The 14166-nt window shown below is 42.9% G+C and overlaps 1 protein-coding gene across 1 annotated transcript in view; it reads right to left on the bottom strand.

Annotated features, from left to right (window-relative positions):
* The window catches only part of COPZ1 (coatomer protein complex subunit zeta 1), an 80055-nt gene extending 69786 nt beyond the window's left edge, over positions 1-10269 (bottom strand). The window contains exon 1 of the mRNA XM_030198323.1: positions 10181-10269. Within this exon, the coding sequence (XP_030054183.1) occupies positions 10181-10198 (18 nt within the window). The 5' untranslated portion in view covers positions 10199-10269. The remainder of the gene's footprint in view (positions 1-10180) is intronic.
* Between the last annotated feature and the right edge of the window lie 3897 nt (positions 10270-14166).

Raw genomic sequence — 14166 nt, forward strand, 5'->3', positions numbered from 1 at the left:
TACTGGGGCTGCAGAAAGCATGCGTACGGCCTATCTAAACTTCACCTCCTCCATACGGCATACATAAGCACCCCCCAACTCCACAGGTTCCTAGCCCTGCTGGATCATAAGTGGAAGAAAAGGAGAGTGGCTGCCTGTCAGGCCAGTCTCCTCCTGAATACAAAATTTGAGCCACAGGGTTCAAAGTTTGCCTTCAGCGCCACAGCAGCAGAAGAGGCTGCAGCCGCTCTCCAATTTTTCCCCTTGTGTATTAACTATCCCACCTTCCCCATAGCCCTCAGCTTTTCAAGGTAATTCACCTTGTTTCATTTTCTAAGATACTTCATACCTTTTTATCCTTTATAACCCAACAGACATGGGAAAGAATTATACACAAGGCATCCTTATACTGCTACTGATAATTCATGGATAGGGCACATATGTTTGTTTAACAGCCGTTGCTAAAAGTATAAGTGCTCCAGGCTGATGAAGTCTGTTTAGAAAACTAGCTGTTGGTCCAGCAGCAATGGCCTGTTTTGTTCTATAGGAATATCACAGAAGGCCAAGGAAATCAGAGTGTGGGTCTGCACTTTGTTGAACTGAAAGTATTTATGTTATGTTCTTATGAATGAATCTCAGGTAAACCACTTTGCTTTTTTATAATGAAAAGCAGTCACATAAGCAAGATTTTTTTTTTTAAATGTTTGGTTGCACAGAAAAAATATATATCTAGATGTGCAGAAGTATACTCGTTTTAGTGTCAAGATGAGTTACACCTGCAATTCTGGTTCACCTTTGCAAAAGTCTCTAGTGTGTTCTGAAAGTACAGGCAAGGGTGATCCAGATGGACTGTACAATGGCCCTGAAGGGTGATCTTCCAGTTGTAGGAAGGGAACCAGAGAGGGGCTGGGAGGATGGGAAACACCGGTGAATTTGGAGTTGTTATGCCAGGGCAGAGCTATATCATACAGTCCACATCAAAAAAAAAAAAAGAAAACAAAAACATATTACAATGACCAGTAGAAACAGAAGAAGTCTATGCGCAAAAATAGGAGAACAAGATCACAGCGCTGGTTGAACAACAAAACAGTTGTGCTCGTTACTGGTAATTAATGTCAAAGAGGCCTCAAGCTGGCTGTGTGCACAGGGAGCTATGCTGAAAATTCCGTGCATAACTTGCTATCCATTCCCTCTGATGGGGAGTATCCTAGCTAACTACTAGTACATGGAAAAAGTTGGGCTCCCCAACATAACAGACCTGACAAAATAGCCCCGACAAATCAACCCCTAACAAAATAAGCCTTGACAAAATAGCCCCCTAGAAAAAAATGATAAACTACAACTGAAATCTTCACTGATAAAGGCTCCTACCAGCATTGCACTGTATAAAGCATATATAAACAAAATTCTATAGCTACCAACTGTATTTATGATCTGTTTTGCTGTTTAAGAAAACTATTCTTCCACCAACATGCTAATTAAAAAACAAACAATATTGTCACCATTTTCATAGTCTTACCAATCTTATCCTGTTTGGCAAGGTAAGATTATTAGGAAAAAAAATGCAGTGCCATATTCTGGGCAGTCTGATCGGGCCCTTTTGTCGGGGGGGGGGGGGGGGTAATTTGTCAAGGGCTATATTGTGGGCAGGCCATTTTGATAGCGGCTGTCATGTCAGGGGCTATTATATCAGGAGCTTTTTTGTTGGGGCCATTTTGACCGGGTACCAAAAGTTGTTCTAAAGCTTCAGTAGTACTACTTATTTATGTAGCGCTACTAGATGTATGTAGCACTGTACACAAAACATATGAGACAGTCCCTGCTTGACAATCTATTCAAGATAGGACAAACAAGGAATTAGAGAGTTATTATGGGAATGATAAAAATAGATATGGGTACCGACAGATGAATAGGGGGTTTAAGAGTTAAAAAGCAGCCTCAAAAAGGTGGGCTTTTAGCCTAGATTTGAATACAGCCAGGTAGTCTATTCCAGGCATTTGGCACAGCAAGATAAAAGGAACAAAGTCTGGAGTTGGCAATGGAGAAGGGTACAGAAAAAAGACAACCAGATGAACAGTGCATTCTTTCTGCAGCTCCTCAGTAAGGAGTTCGAACTGTATACAGAAGATAAGGAGCCAATGAAGTGACTTGGAGAGGGGTTATGCGAGTGTAAAGGACACTGGTGGAAGATAAATCATGTAGAAGAATTTTGAATAGTTGAAGGGGAGAGAAATGGTTTAGCAAGAGACCTTGAGAAGCAAGTTATGTTTCAATTTACTGTTTTCAGGTTTACGTCATTTACTGTATTTATGTTTATTCTTGGTTATTTTACTATTGTCATGCTAACAAAATTCTAAGTTTTATGTTAAACTGTACCTACTGTACACTTAGGTGAATCTCTTCATAAAAGCAGTTAATAATTCCCAATAAAGTAAGTGTGGGGTGATGACAGTGTGGATAAGGAAGCAATACATTTTGGTGATGTTACGCAGAAAGAAAACGATAATACCAATCCTTTTAATATACTCTAGGATACCTTGGACTACAGCAAGTGGTACAACAAAATCATTCCTTGTCTGGGAACCTCCATGGAGCTCAGCTACAGTTATGCCACTCAATTTTGCTCCTGTACAGCTGGATATCATAAGCCACTGTGCAAGACGGTGGGTTAATGGTCCAGAAAGAGCAGTCATCTGCCATCAATGCAGAAGCACTTCTTTCTTGAGCTGGCAATCTACAAGTACTTTCCAAATTTCTCAAATACCTTTTACGATCTTGAACATCCCACTTAACCTGCCACCGCCTCAAGTACAGACAAAGCACTCTGGGGACAGGAAATACCTACAGTACCTGAATGTAACTTGCACCGTGCTACTATTGAAAAAGACATGACCTAAACCCATAAGTACATAAGTAATGCCATACTGGGAAAAAAACCAAAGGTCCATCGAGCCCAGCACCCTGTCCCCGACAGCGTCCAATCCAGGTCAAGGGCACCTGGCAGATCCTTACAAGATGGTTTCTATGAAAACAAATGGACATGGACGTGAAGATGACATCGTGGTCTGAGTTATAGCAAAGACCTAGGCACAATGGGTAGTAACCACCTGTTAACATGGCACTCTTCTCTCTTTTTTTTTTTTTTTTTTTTTTAAGAAACAATCAAGGCCTATGATTGAATGTCTGTTTGAATACAACCTCAACCTGGATAAGTGATGAAAAAGAATTACCTTGTTATGGATTGGTGGTAGAGACTGTCCTAAGCCTTTGGAGATGCCTCTTCTTGTATTTAACAAAGATCACCTATTAATCTTCCCTTGAGATGGAATCTTAAATTAGGCAAGTGGTGAAATCATTTTTCCATTTACGCAAGTTACAGTAGACTGTTAGAGCAGTGGTTCTCAACCCAGTCCTCAGGACACTTCAGAAGTCATGTTTCAGGATACCCACAATGAATATATATGAGATTTGCATGGGCTATACCGCCACCATATGTAAATCTCATGCATATACACTATTGGCATCCTGAAAACCTGACTGGCTGGGTGTGCCCAAAGGACTGGGATGAAAAGCACTGCTTTAGAATATAAGACCTCAGGAAACAAAAAATACCTGCTGCTCCTGAATGTAACTCACCTTGAGCCGGTTGATATTGTGTATCTGGATTTTCAAAAGGTGTTTGACAAGGTACCTCATGAAAGGCTACAGAGGAAATTGAAGGGTCATGGGATAGGAGGAAATGTCCTATTGTGGATTAAAAACTGGTTGAAGGATAGGAAACAGAGAGTGGGGTTAAATGGGTAGTATTCACAATGGAGAAGGGTAGTTAGTGGGGTTCCTCAGGGGTCTGTGCTAGGACTGCTGATTTTTAATATATTTATCAATAGAAATCAAACAAAACATGGAAAAGAAAATAAGGTGACACCTTTTTTATTGGACATAACTAAATACATTTCTTGATTAGCTTTCGAAGGTTGCCCTTCTTCGTCAGATCAGACTAACACGGCTACCACACCTCTCTACTTAATATATTTATAAATGATTTAGAGATGGGAGTAACTAGCGAGGTAATTAAATTTGCTGATGACACAAAGTTATTCAAAGTCGTTAACTCGTGACAGGATTGTGAAAAATTACAAGAGGACCTTACGAGACTGGGCGGCTAAATGGCAGATGACGTTTAATGTGAGCAAGTGCAAGGTGATGCATGTGGGAAAAAAGAACTCAAATTATAGCTACGTCATGCAAGGTTCCACGTTAGGAGTTACGGACCAAGAAAGGGATCTGGGTGTCGTCATCGATAATACGCTGAAACCTTCTGCTCAGTGTGCTGCTGCGGCTCGGAAAGCGAATAGAATGTTGGGTACTATTAGGAAAGGTATGGAAAACAGGTGTGAGGATGATATAATGCCGTTATATCGCTCCATGGTGCGACCGCACCTTGAGTATTGTGTTCAATTCTGGTCGCCGCATCTCAAGAAAGATATAGTGGAACTGGAAAAGGTGCAGCGAAGAGCAACTAAATTGATAGTGGGGATGGGACGACTTCCCTATGACGAAAGACTACGGAGGCTAGGGCTTTTCAGCTTGGAGAAGAGACAGCTGAGGGGAGACATGATAGAGGTATATAAAATAATGAGTGGCGTGGAACAGGTGGATGTGAAGCGTCTGTTCACGCTTTCCAAAAATACTAGGACTAGGGGGCATGCGATGAAACTACAGTGTAGTAAATTTAAAACAAATCGGAGAAAGTTTTTCTTCACCCAACGCGTAATTAAACTCTGGAATTTGTTGCCGGAGAACGTGGTGAAGGCGGTTAGCTTGGCAGAGTTTAAGGGGTTAGACGGTTTCTTAAAGGATAAGTCCATAAACCGCTACTAAATGGACTTGGAAAAATCCACAATTCCGGGAATAACATGTATAGAATGTTTGTACGTTTGGGAAGCTTGTCAGGTGCCCTTGGCCTGGATTGGCCGCTGTCGTGGACAGGATGCTGGGCTCGATGGACCCTTGGTCTTTTCCCAGTGTGGCGTTACTTATGTACTTATGAGCTACCGAGAAGGCAAGTGTCAACTCTACAAAAAAAACACCCTGGGAAAAACTGACAATTTAATTCCACTTTGTGGTTCCTAGCTTTTAACCAGTTTTCAATCACGTGGAGGGGCTTAATCCAACGCCCAAGTTTTCCTGGGGCCATCCTCACAGGACGGCTCCGTGAAGGGGCGGGGAAACCTGTATTATCGAAACAAGATGGGCATCCATCTTTTGTTTCAATAATACGGTTGGGGACGCCCAAATCTCAACATTTAGGTCGACCTTAGAGATGGTCGTCCCCAGGTTTCGGCCATAATGGAAACAGAGGATGCCCATCTCAGAAATGACCAAATCCAAGCCATTTGGTCGTGGGATGAGCCAGCATTCGTAGTGCACTGGTCCCCCTGACATGCCATGACACCAACCGGGCACCCTAGGGGGCACTGCAGTGGACTTCACAAATTGCTCCCAGGTGCATAGCTCCCTTACCCTGTGTGCTGAGCCCCCCAACCCCCCCAAAACAAATCCACTCCACACAACTGTACACCACTACCATAGCCCTAATGGGTAAAGGGGGGCACCTACATGTGGGTAAAGTGGGTTTCTGGTGGGTTTTGAAGGGCTCACATTTACCACCACAAGTGTAACAGGTAGGGGGGGATGGGCCTGGGTCCACCTGTCTGAAGTGCACTGCACCCACTAAAACTGCTCCAAGGATCTGCATACTGCTGTCATGGAGCTGGGTATGACATTTGAGGCTGGCATACAGGCTGTCAAAAAAAAAAATTTTTTTAGGGTGGGTGGGGGTTGGTGACCACTGGGGGAGTAAGGGGAGGTCATCTCCCATTCCCGCCAGTGGTCATCTGGTCAGTTCAGGCACTTTTTTGAGGCTTGGTCGCAAGAAAAAAAATGGACCAAGTCGCCCAAGTGCTCGTCAGGGACGCCCTTCCTTTTTCCATTATCAGCCGAGAACGCCCATCTCTTAAGCACGCCCCAGTCCCGCCTTCGCTATGCTGCCAACACGCCCCCGTGACCTTTGGTCGTCCCCACGACGGAAAGCAGTTGAGGGCGCCCAAAATCGGCTTTCGATTATGCCAATTTGGGCGACCCTGAGAGGACGCCCATCTCACAATTTCTGTCGGAAGATGGGCGCCCTTCTCTTTCAAAAATAAGTCTGACTGCCTTCTATCCCATGGCTTCCTAATTTCCTCAGGAGCCACCCCCGAGGATTATGCTAAAAATTCACATAAACTAGTATATCAGCCAGCTTTCCTGCATCCACATATTTATACCATCTTCAAAAAAAAGTCTATACGTTTATAAGGATGTGCAAGGATGCTAAATTCCATGTTGGCGCTTCCTATTAATGTGTGTCGTATATGCTTGATGATTTGATTCTTAAGTGCTTTTCATCATTTCATCTTACAAAGTTACCAAAAGAAATAGGTTTCTGCACTTTGCATCAAGCTATTTTATATGCATTAACAAAAATTTCCAGCAAATACTTTAAAAAATAATCTAATTTTAATTGAATAGCTCAACATTACAAACATTACATTTGCCCATCTAGTGAGCCAAGTCTTACACTTTCTATTTCATTTCAAATGTCAAACAATTTTTTCCTCAAATAGTATCAAGAAGGGGAAGGGAGGGCATCAGGGAAAACTCTGATGCAGATCTTCAGCCACTGCCCCAGACAAGATAGTGATCTTCTGCCATTAATCAAATACATTAAAATACTAGCACAAACCCCACTTCTAATCTCACTTGGGGCAGGATAAAAGCTGAGACACCTCTCCTTTCCACTCCCTTCAGTAATGAACTCAGACCCTGCAAAATTCTCCTGGTAGCTCCCAAAGAGTGACACCCCCCCCCCCCCCCCTTTGGGATAATCTGCCACTGGCTTCCTTACTCCACCACTTCTGCTAATCTATTCTCACACATTTGCAACATTTCTCTACAAACAACCAGAACAAACATGGAGGTCAGTTTGGAGACAAATTCATACACTTTAGAAGATTAAAACAAGAACAAGTGGCAAACACTTTACAACCTATTTGGTGCATTATAGCATAGCAGAAGTATACAAATGCAGAGGGCCAAACATTTCACAAGTTTGATCTTGCCCGTTATCTTTTTAAAATTACCAGTATGCCTTACCTGAAAAAGGCAGCAACCTTAGGCTGGCACAATTGCTTGAACTTCACAGGATGCGTGGAGGGGAGGGGGAGGGGAAGGATCATACCATAATTACTATACTTCCTTCTATCAGCAAAGAGGATTCATAGTTACCAACTAATTCCAGGCCGCTAGGGATCTCGAGTCTTTCCTATTTTTTAAACTCTACCGGCCTTTCTGAAATCTGTAGTCCTGTTGCCAGTACAATCAAAAAATTAAAGACTAATGTACTTAATTTAATTTACTGATTTAGAAAAAAGCCAGATTAAATGTAATACCTTGTTTTCACTGGGAAATAGGGGTACACCGTAATAAACAACCTGCCTGAAAGTCAGAGGGGTCAATGCAGGAGGCTAACGCAAAGGTACTAAGCCGTTAGCACCATGTCTGCACATAAGTTTCTGGGTGCAGGATGCAGAAAATAGTTTCTGCACTGGTTAACCCTGCATAAAACCTCAGACACCAGCACATAGTTTATTTAGAAGAGAAAAAAAAACCCCAGAGGAGTATGCAGAAGACTAAGGGAGCACAATGAATGAACTTGAACATCAGATTGGAGAAGGTATAGAAGGATTAACTCATTCTTTGTAAGGTCTGAAGATGTAATGCTAGTTTCTTCTTTTTGCTCCAAGCATAACAATATCCATAACTTTTTTAAAGACAAAACAGGAGGTAATGGTTCCACACAAATCTCAGTAAGAAAATCAAATTCTTATCTGCACATGTGCTGGAGTGTTCTCTGCATAAATATTAGCATCACAAAAATTTTACACACAAGAATTTTTATGTTGCTGATATTGATCTGTAGAATCACATTCTAAGATATGAGCAGATGTGTGTCAACACTGTTTTGCTCGAACATGAGCACAGTACTAGCTGCCCTCAGCACAAAACATTACGTACATACATCCAATGTGCTCGCCATAATTAGTGTGAAAGTTCTGTGAGCTTCAAATTTGCACAATTAACGTACTGCAATGGCAAGCAAAACTTTAGCATTACAAGCTATACACTCAAATCATCAGCGCACAGCTCTAATGCAAACTTTTCTGTGTTAGCCCCACAATCAGTGGAAGTCCAGGATAGCTCCTGAATAAACAGCCCAATTCTGTAAGCATCAGACCATGTCTCCTCCCAAAGAATGGGCACTCAGGAAAGGGGAAAACAAAAAAAACTACTATTAGATTCAATTTACAGGAATTCATGGACTGACACAAATATTTTGTTAGTGTCTATGGCCTAGGAAAATACTATTTCAGACTAGCAAACCCTGTGAATAATTTAGCATGGGATTTCATGCTTCCCCATGGAAAAGGTTATCCACAGATTCTGCTTTCTCTGAAGGTAATTCCCAAGGGGGGGGGGGGGGGAATGCAATTTTATATAATCAAAACCTTGCACACTGTTCCAATCTTTGCCTTCTTTCCATCTTTTGTGCCCACAAGTTACTGAAAAGTGTGGGTGCTTTTACTATGGACATGAACAATAATCAACGCTCTCATTTCTGCAGACACTATTACCTGTCGAAAAAAAACATCACTCTGTAATAAACCTATATAGTCCAGAGCTTCCTGATCTGAGATCAGGACCCAAACCTATATAGTCCGGAGCTTCCTGATCTGAGATCAGGACCCAAACAGAATCAAGAAACCTGCATTTGTAGTCATGACCTGGGCAGGCACTTCATAGGTTGCCACTGTCCTAAACCACCTAAGGGTTGTGCACTTTCCATAGCTGCACCATTTGGAGGTCAAAGGCACAGGAAGATCGGGGAATACTAATTTTGTCTAAGTGTAGCTAACATACAGTGCACCCAGAATCCCACCATTAATATGCTAATTAAATCAGGGCACTCATGTTGACCCTTAATTTACTTTGGATGCGTCACATACATACGGATCCAGAACATCTGTAACTTTTAAATAGATGTTATTCTCCCTCCTTGACATTGTCATTATTAAAACACAATGAAGTGTGTATTTTGAAACACTTTCCCTAAAGAAACAATGCAGAGAAAACAAAAGTTATTTATAAGTCATTTGAGAGAAGAAAATCTGTTAGGCCCTCAAACTGATTGGTCTGCTTCCTCATGCCCCCCTGAAAGCAGCAGTATGGCCACCCTGGGCTTCCAAGAAGACAGGAAAACCTGTGAAAGTTATAGGGTGTTCTGATTGTCCCATTAAGTAAACGAGAACTCCATGAAATTTAAACATGCTAGAGACAGATATAGAAACATAAGCAAAAAAAAAACCACTAATAGAATCTAATAAATATAAACAGTGGGTGGGAGAGAAAAAGGCAAGAGCTAGCTTAAATACAGGAATTTATATGCTCATCTATCCGACGATGGGGGGGGGGGGGGGGGGGAAGAGGAAAACAACTGGCCAGATGGGCCAATTTGTTTTTATCTGTCCTCACTTACCAAATAGGTGACAAACCGATAAAGGGGGGGGGGGGGCAGCAGAAAAAACTCAGACCCTGTTTAAATTACAAACTTAAAACTCCTTTAACGTACAGTATAGAAAGGAGAGCTATAACCCCTGTACTCATTTCTTCAGTCTTCATCTCTTCGTCCCTGTGCCCTTGTCAAGATGACAATAATTTCTAACAGCTGTCAGCCACCGGGCGGCCCAGGTGTGCTGGTGCTATAAGGAAGCTCCATATCCGGGTTAAGTGGAACGCAACCATTACTGGCGCCAATCAGCCCCAGACCCGAATTAGAGTGTACGGAAACTCCCCAACCGGCTTCCATCCCGCAGAGCCGAGCAAGCCGCTACCAGCGTCCCCCCCCCCCCCCCCAATGCCCCGGGGGTGAAGTTACCAATCGACTCCGGACCAACAGGGCCAGGATTTTACACCGTCTTGGAGCGATACACATCCAAGAAGGGAAAAAAAAGCGCGGCTTGCTTGGAGTTTGTCTTGCAACGAGCATAACTGACCCGATCGGCCGTTCCTACCTCCCCAAACCCGCCACCTCCACAGTACCCACCAGGATCAGTGCCTCCATCTTTCTCGCTCCTGCCGACGTGGACCTACTCTCGCTCTGACACCGATCACACCTGATTGGTTGAAAGATCCTGCCAATCCCCGTCCAACCCGCCTCCACTCGTCCCTCCCAAAACATAAAGCGAACGCGCTTTCTCACTGGCTAAGTTCGTCTGCTGCTTGCTTATCTCTATTCAGATTGGTTAGAAAGGGACAGGATGTCACTGGTCGAGACTCTGTAATTCTTAAGTTTCGTTCAATTGGCCACACCGGCTATCTGTTAAACGGAGATTGGCAGAGGCTCTTCGAGGATTGGTGATTCCCTAGCTTTGGGGGTTCGAAAGCGAAAAAGCTGCCTCTTTTTTGCCGTTCGGCTTGCTGTATTTTGATTGGTAAAATCGTAAGAGGGCGTTTCCCGGAACTCTCAGCGTGACTTACCTGACTGTTGACGTCTACATCCGTAATCACCTGCCTCTTAAAGTGATAACGGACTGTAGGTATTATAGTAAAGCAGCGTACTTAAAAAAAAAAAAATCACACACAATTTGTTTAAACTGAGTACTGAAACAAAAAACATCATGCTACTGTAGGATCATGATTATGAACCATCGTGCTAATTAGGCGGCGGAGAGAACTAAAAAAAAAAAACACTTTTCAAAACATTGAATTAAATCTCGATGTGTGGGTGATGCATGGTAGTTTCAGGTGGGTCCTAATGCTGCGTTCAAAAAATTAAAGCAGAGAGATAAAGGTAACTGAGAGAGTAAAAACTGTACAACAGGTGTGGACGCTGTTCAAAAATACCATCCTGGAGGTCCAGGCCATACGTATTCCGCGAATTAGAAAAGAAAGACGGAAGTCCAAAAGACAGCCGGCCCGGTTGAAAAGTGAGGTGAAGGAAGCTATTAGGGCTAAAAGAAACGCCTTCAGAAAATGGAAGAAGGAACCGTCTGAAAATAGCAAGAAGCAGCATAAGGAGTGTCAATGCAAATGCAAGGCGCAAATAAAGAAGGCCAAGAGGGATTACGAAAAAAAGATAGCATTAGAGGCAAAAAAACATAGTAAAATTTTTTTTCGGTATAATTAAAAGCAGGAAGCCGGCAAAAGAATCGTTTGGGCCGCTGGATGACCGAGGGGTAAAAGGGGCGATCAAGGAAGACAAAGACGTAGCGGAGAGACTGAATGAATTCTTTGCTTCGGTCTTCACTGAGGAAGATTTGGGTGGGATACCGGTGTCAGAAATGCTATTTCAAGCGGACGAGTCGGAGAAACTTACTGATTCACGGGTAACCTGGAGGACGTAATGGGGCAGTTCAGCAAACTGAAGAGTAGCAAATCTCCTGGACCGGATGGTATTCATCCTAGAGTACTGATAGAACTGAAAAATGAGCTTTCGGAGCTACTGCTAATGATATGCAACTTATCCTTAAAATTGAGCGTGGTACCGGAAGATTGGAGGGTGGCCAATGTAACACCGATTTTTAAAAACGGCTCCAGGGGAGATCCGGGAAATTATAGACCGGTGAGTCTGACGTCAGTGCCGGGGAAAATGGTAGAGGCTATTATTACAAACAAAATTACAGAGCACATCCGAGGACATGGATTACTGAGACCGAGTCAGCACGGCTTTTGTGGGGGGAAATCTTGCCTGACCAATTTACTTCAATTCTTTGAAGGAGTAAACAAACATGTGGACAAAGGGGAACCGGTTGATATTGTGTATCTGGATTTCCAAAAGGCATTTGACAAGGTACCTCATGAAAGGCTACAGAGGAAATTGGAGGGTCATGGGATAGGAGGAAATGTCCTATTGTGGATTAAAAACTGGTTGAAGGATAGGAAACAGAGAGTGGGGTTAAATGGGCAGTATTCACAATGGAGAAGGGTAGTTAGTGGGGTTCCTCAGGGGTCTGTGCTAGGACCACTGCTTTTTAATATATTTATAAATGATTTAGAGGTGGGAGTAACTAGCGAGGTAATTAAATTTGCTGATGACACAAAGTTATTCAAAGTTGTTAAATCGCGACAGGATTGTGAAAGATTACAAGAGGACCTTACGAGACTGGGAGACTGGGCGGCTAAATGGCAGATGACGTTTAATGTGAGCAAGTGCAAGGTGATGCATGTGGGAAAAAAAGAACCCGAATTATAGCTACGACATGCAAGGTTCCACGTTAGGAGTTACGGACCAAGAAAGGGATCTGGGTGTCGTCGTCGATAATACACTGAAACCTTCTGCTCAGTGTGCTGCTGCGGCTAGGAAAGCGAATAGAATGTTGTGTATTATTAGGAAAGGTATGGAAAACAGGTGTGAGGATGTTATAATGCCGTTGTATCGCTCCATGGTGCGACCGCACCTTGAGTATTGTGTTCAATTCTGGTCGCCGCATCTCAAGAAAGATATAGTAGAATTGGAAAAGGTGCAGCAAAGGGCGACTAAAATGATAGCGGGGATGGGACGACTTCCCTATGAAGAAAGATTAAGGAGGCTAGGGCTATTCAGCTTGGAGAAGAGACGGCTGAGGGGAGACATGATAGAGGTATATAAAATAATGAGTGAAGTGGAACAGGTGGATGTGAAGCGTCTGTTCACGCTTTCCAAAAATACTAGGACTAGGGGGCATGCGATGAAACTACAGTGTAGTAAATTTAAAACAAATCTGAGAAAAATTTTCTTCAACCAACGTGTAATTAAACTCTGGAATTCGTTGCCGGAGAAAGTGGTGAAGGCGGTTAGCTTAGCAGAGTTTAAAAAGGGGTTGGACAGTTTCCTAAAGGACAAGTTCATAAACCGCTACTAAATGGACTTGGGAAACATCCACAACTCCAGGAATAACATGTATAGAATGTTTGTACGTTTGGGAAGCTTGCCAGGTGCCCTTGGCCTGGATTGGCCGCTGTCGTAGACAGGATGCTGGGCTCGATGGACCCTTGGTCTTTTCCCAGTATGGCATTACTTATGTACTTATGTGGCCACTAGCTTACCTCAACATTTGCCATGTTCTTCAGCTGACCCCAGAAGCTCTGTGGATTCCAGTATTTGTTGTGATACATGTGCATTAGCATATCAGTAGTAAGCAAATACCTTTCATTTTAAATATAATATGTTCTTCAGTAGTTCCTCCCACCAGAAAAAAAGAAGTGCACATTATCTGCATATATTCGATAAGATACATGCAACTCCTGCGAAAGTTTCCCCAAAGAACGATACATACATTAAACAGCAATGTTGATAGCACTGACCCCTGTGGCACCCCCAACTTTATGGGGTACACAGGTGATAGGTGTCCCACTTCCTTCATCTGCATCAAATATCCATGTTGAACATATGTCCAACATCACAAAACAATAAAGATGCACCTCAGCACATCCTCAGTCAATACCAGTAGTGTTTCCACAATATTGAGCTGTGTGAAATCCATTCTGATAAGGTCCAGAAAATTCCACTGTCCCAACATACTCCCGAAATTGCTTTGACACTGCACTCATGAAAGCAAAAATGCACAAGAAGCCTTCAAAATTGAAAGCGTCTCAGCTACACTTTATTAGGTCAGACCTGACACGGTCCGTATTTCGGCAACAAATGCCTGCATCAGGGGTCTATATTTGACATCTAACACAAGTGGTCCAAAGATGATAAACAAACTTGTCTTGAAAAAGACAGGTCTGCTAGGGGAACTTAAAAAAAGGAGATGCCAAAAAGTGCGGGAACTTGGGAACTTGTGAAGAGACAATTTTCAATTATATGTCAATCAGTAAAAAAGATACAATCTTGCTTAGAACAACAAAGACACATATGGGTGGCGTGGAGTAAACAGGAAAACAGTGGAAGTGCTGCTGCACAGTCTGAGCTTCCTTCAAATAACAAAATGCAGCTGCACTCTCCAGAATCTTCACTAACATTGGTATGTCTGAGATCAGTCTATAATTTTCTGCCTGAATTGGGTCCATGGATGGAGGCTTAACTGTGGTCAGCTTCAGGGGCTCAGG

This window comes from Microcaecilia unicolor, chromosome 3, assembly GCF_901765095.1.
Source record: "Microcaecilia unicolor chromosome 3, aMicUni1.1, whole genome shotgun sequence".
Classification (NCBI taxonomy): domain Eukaryota; kingdom Metazoa; phylum Chordata; class Amphibia; order Gymnophiona; family Siphonopidae; genus Microcaecilia; species Microcaecilia unicolor.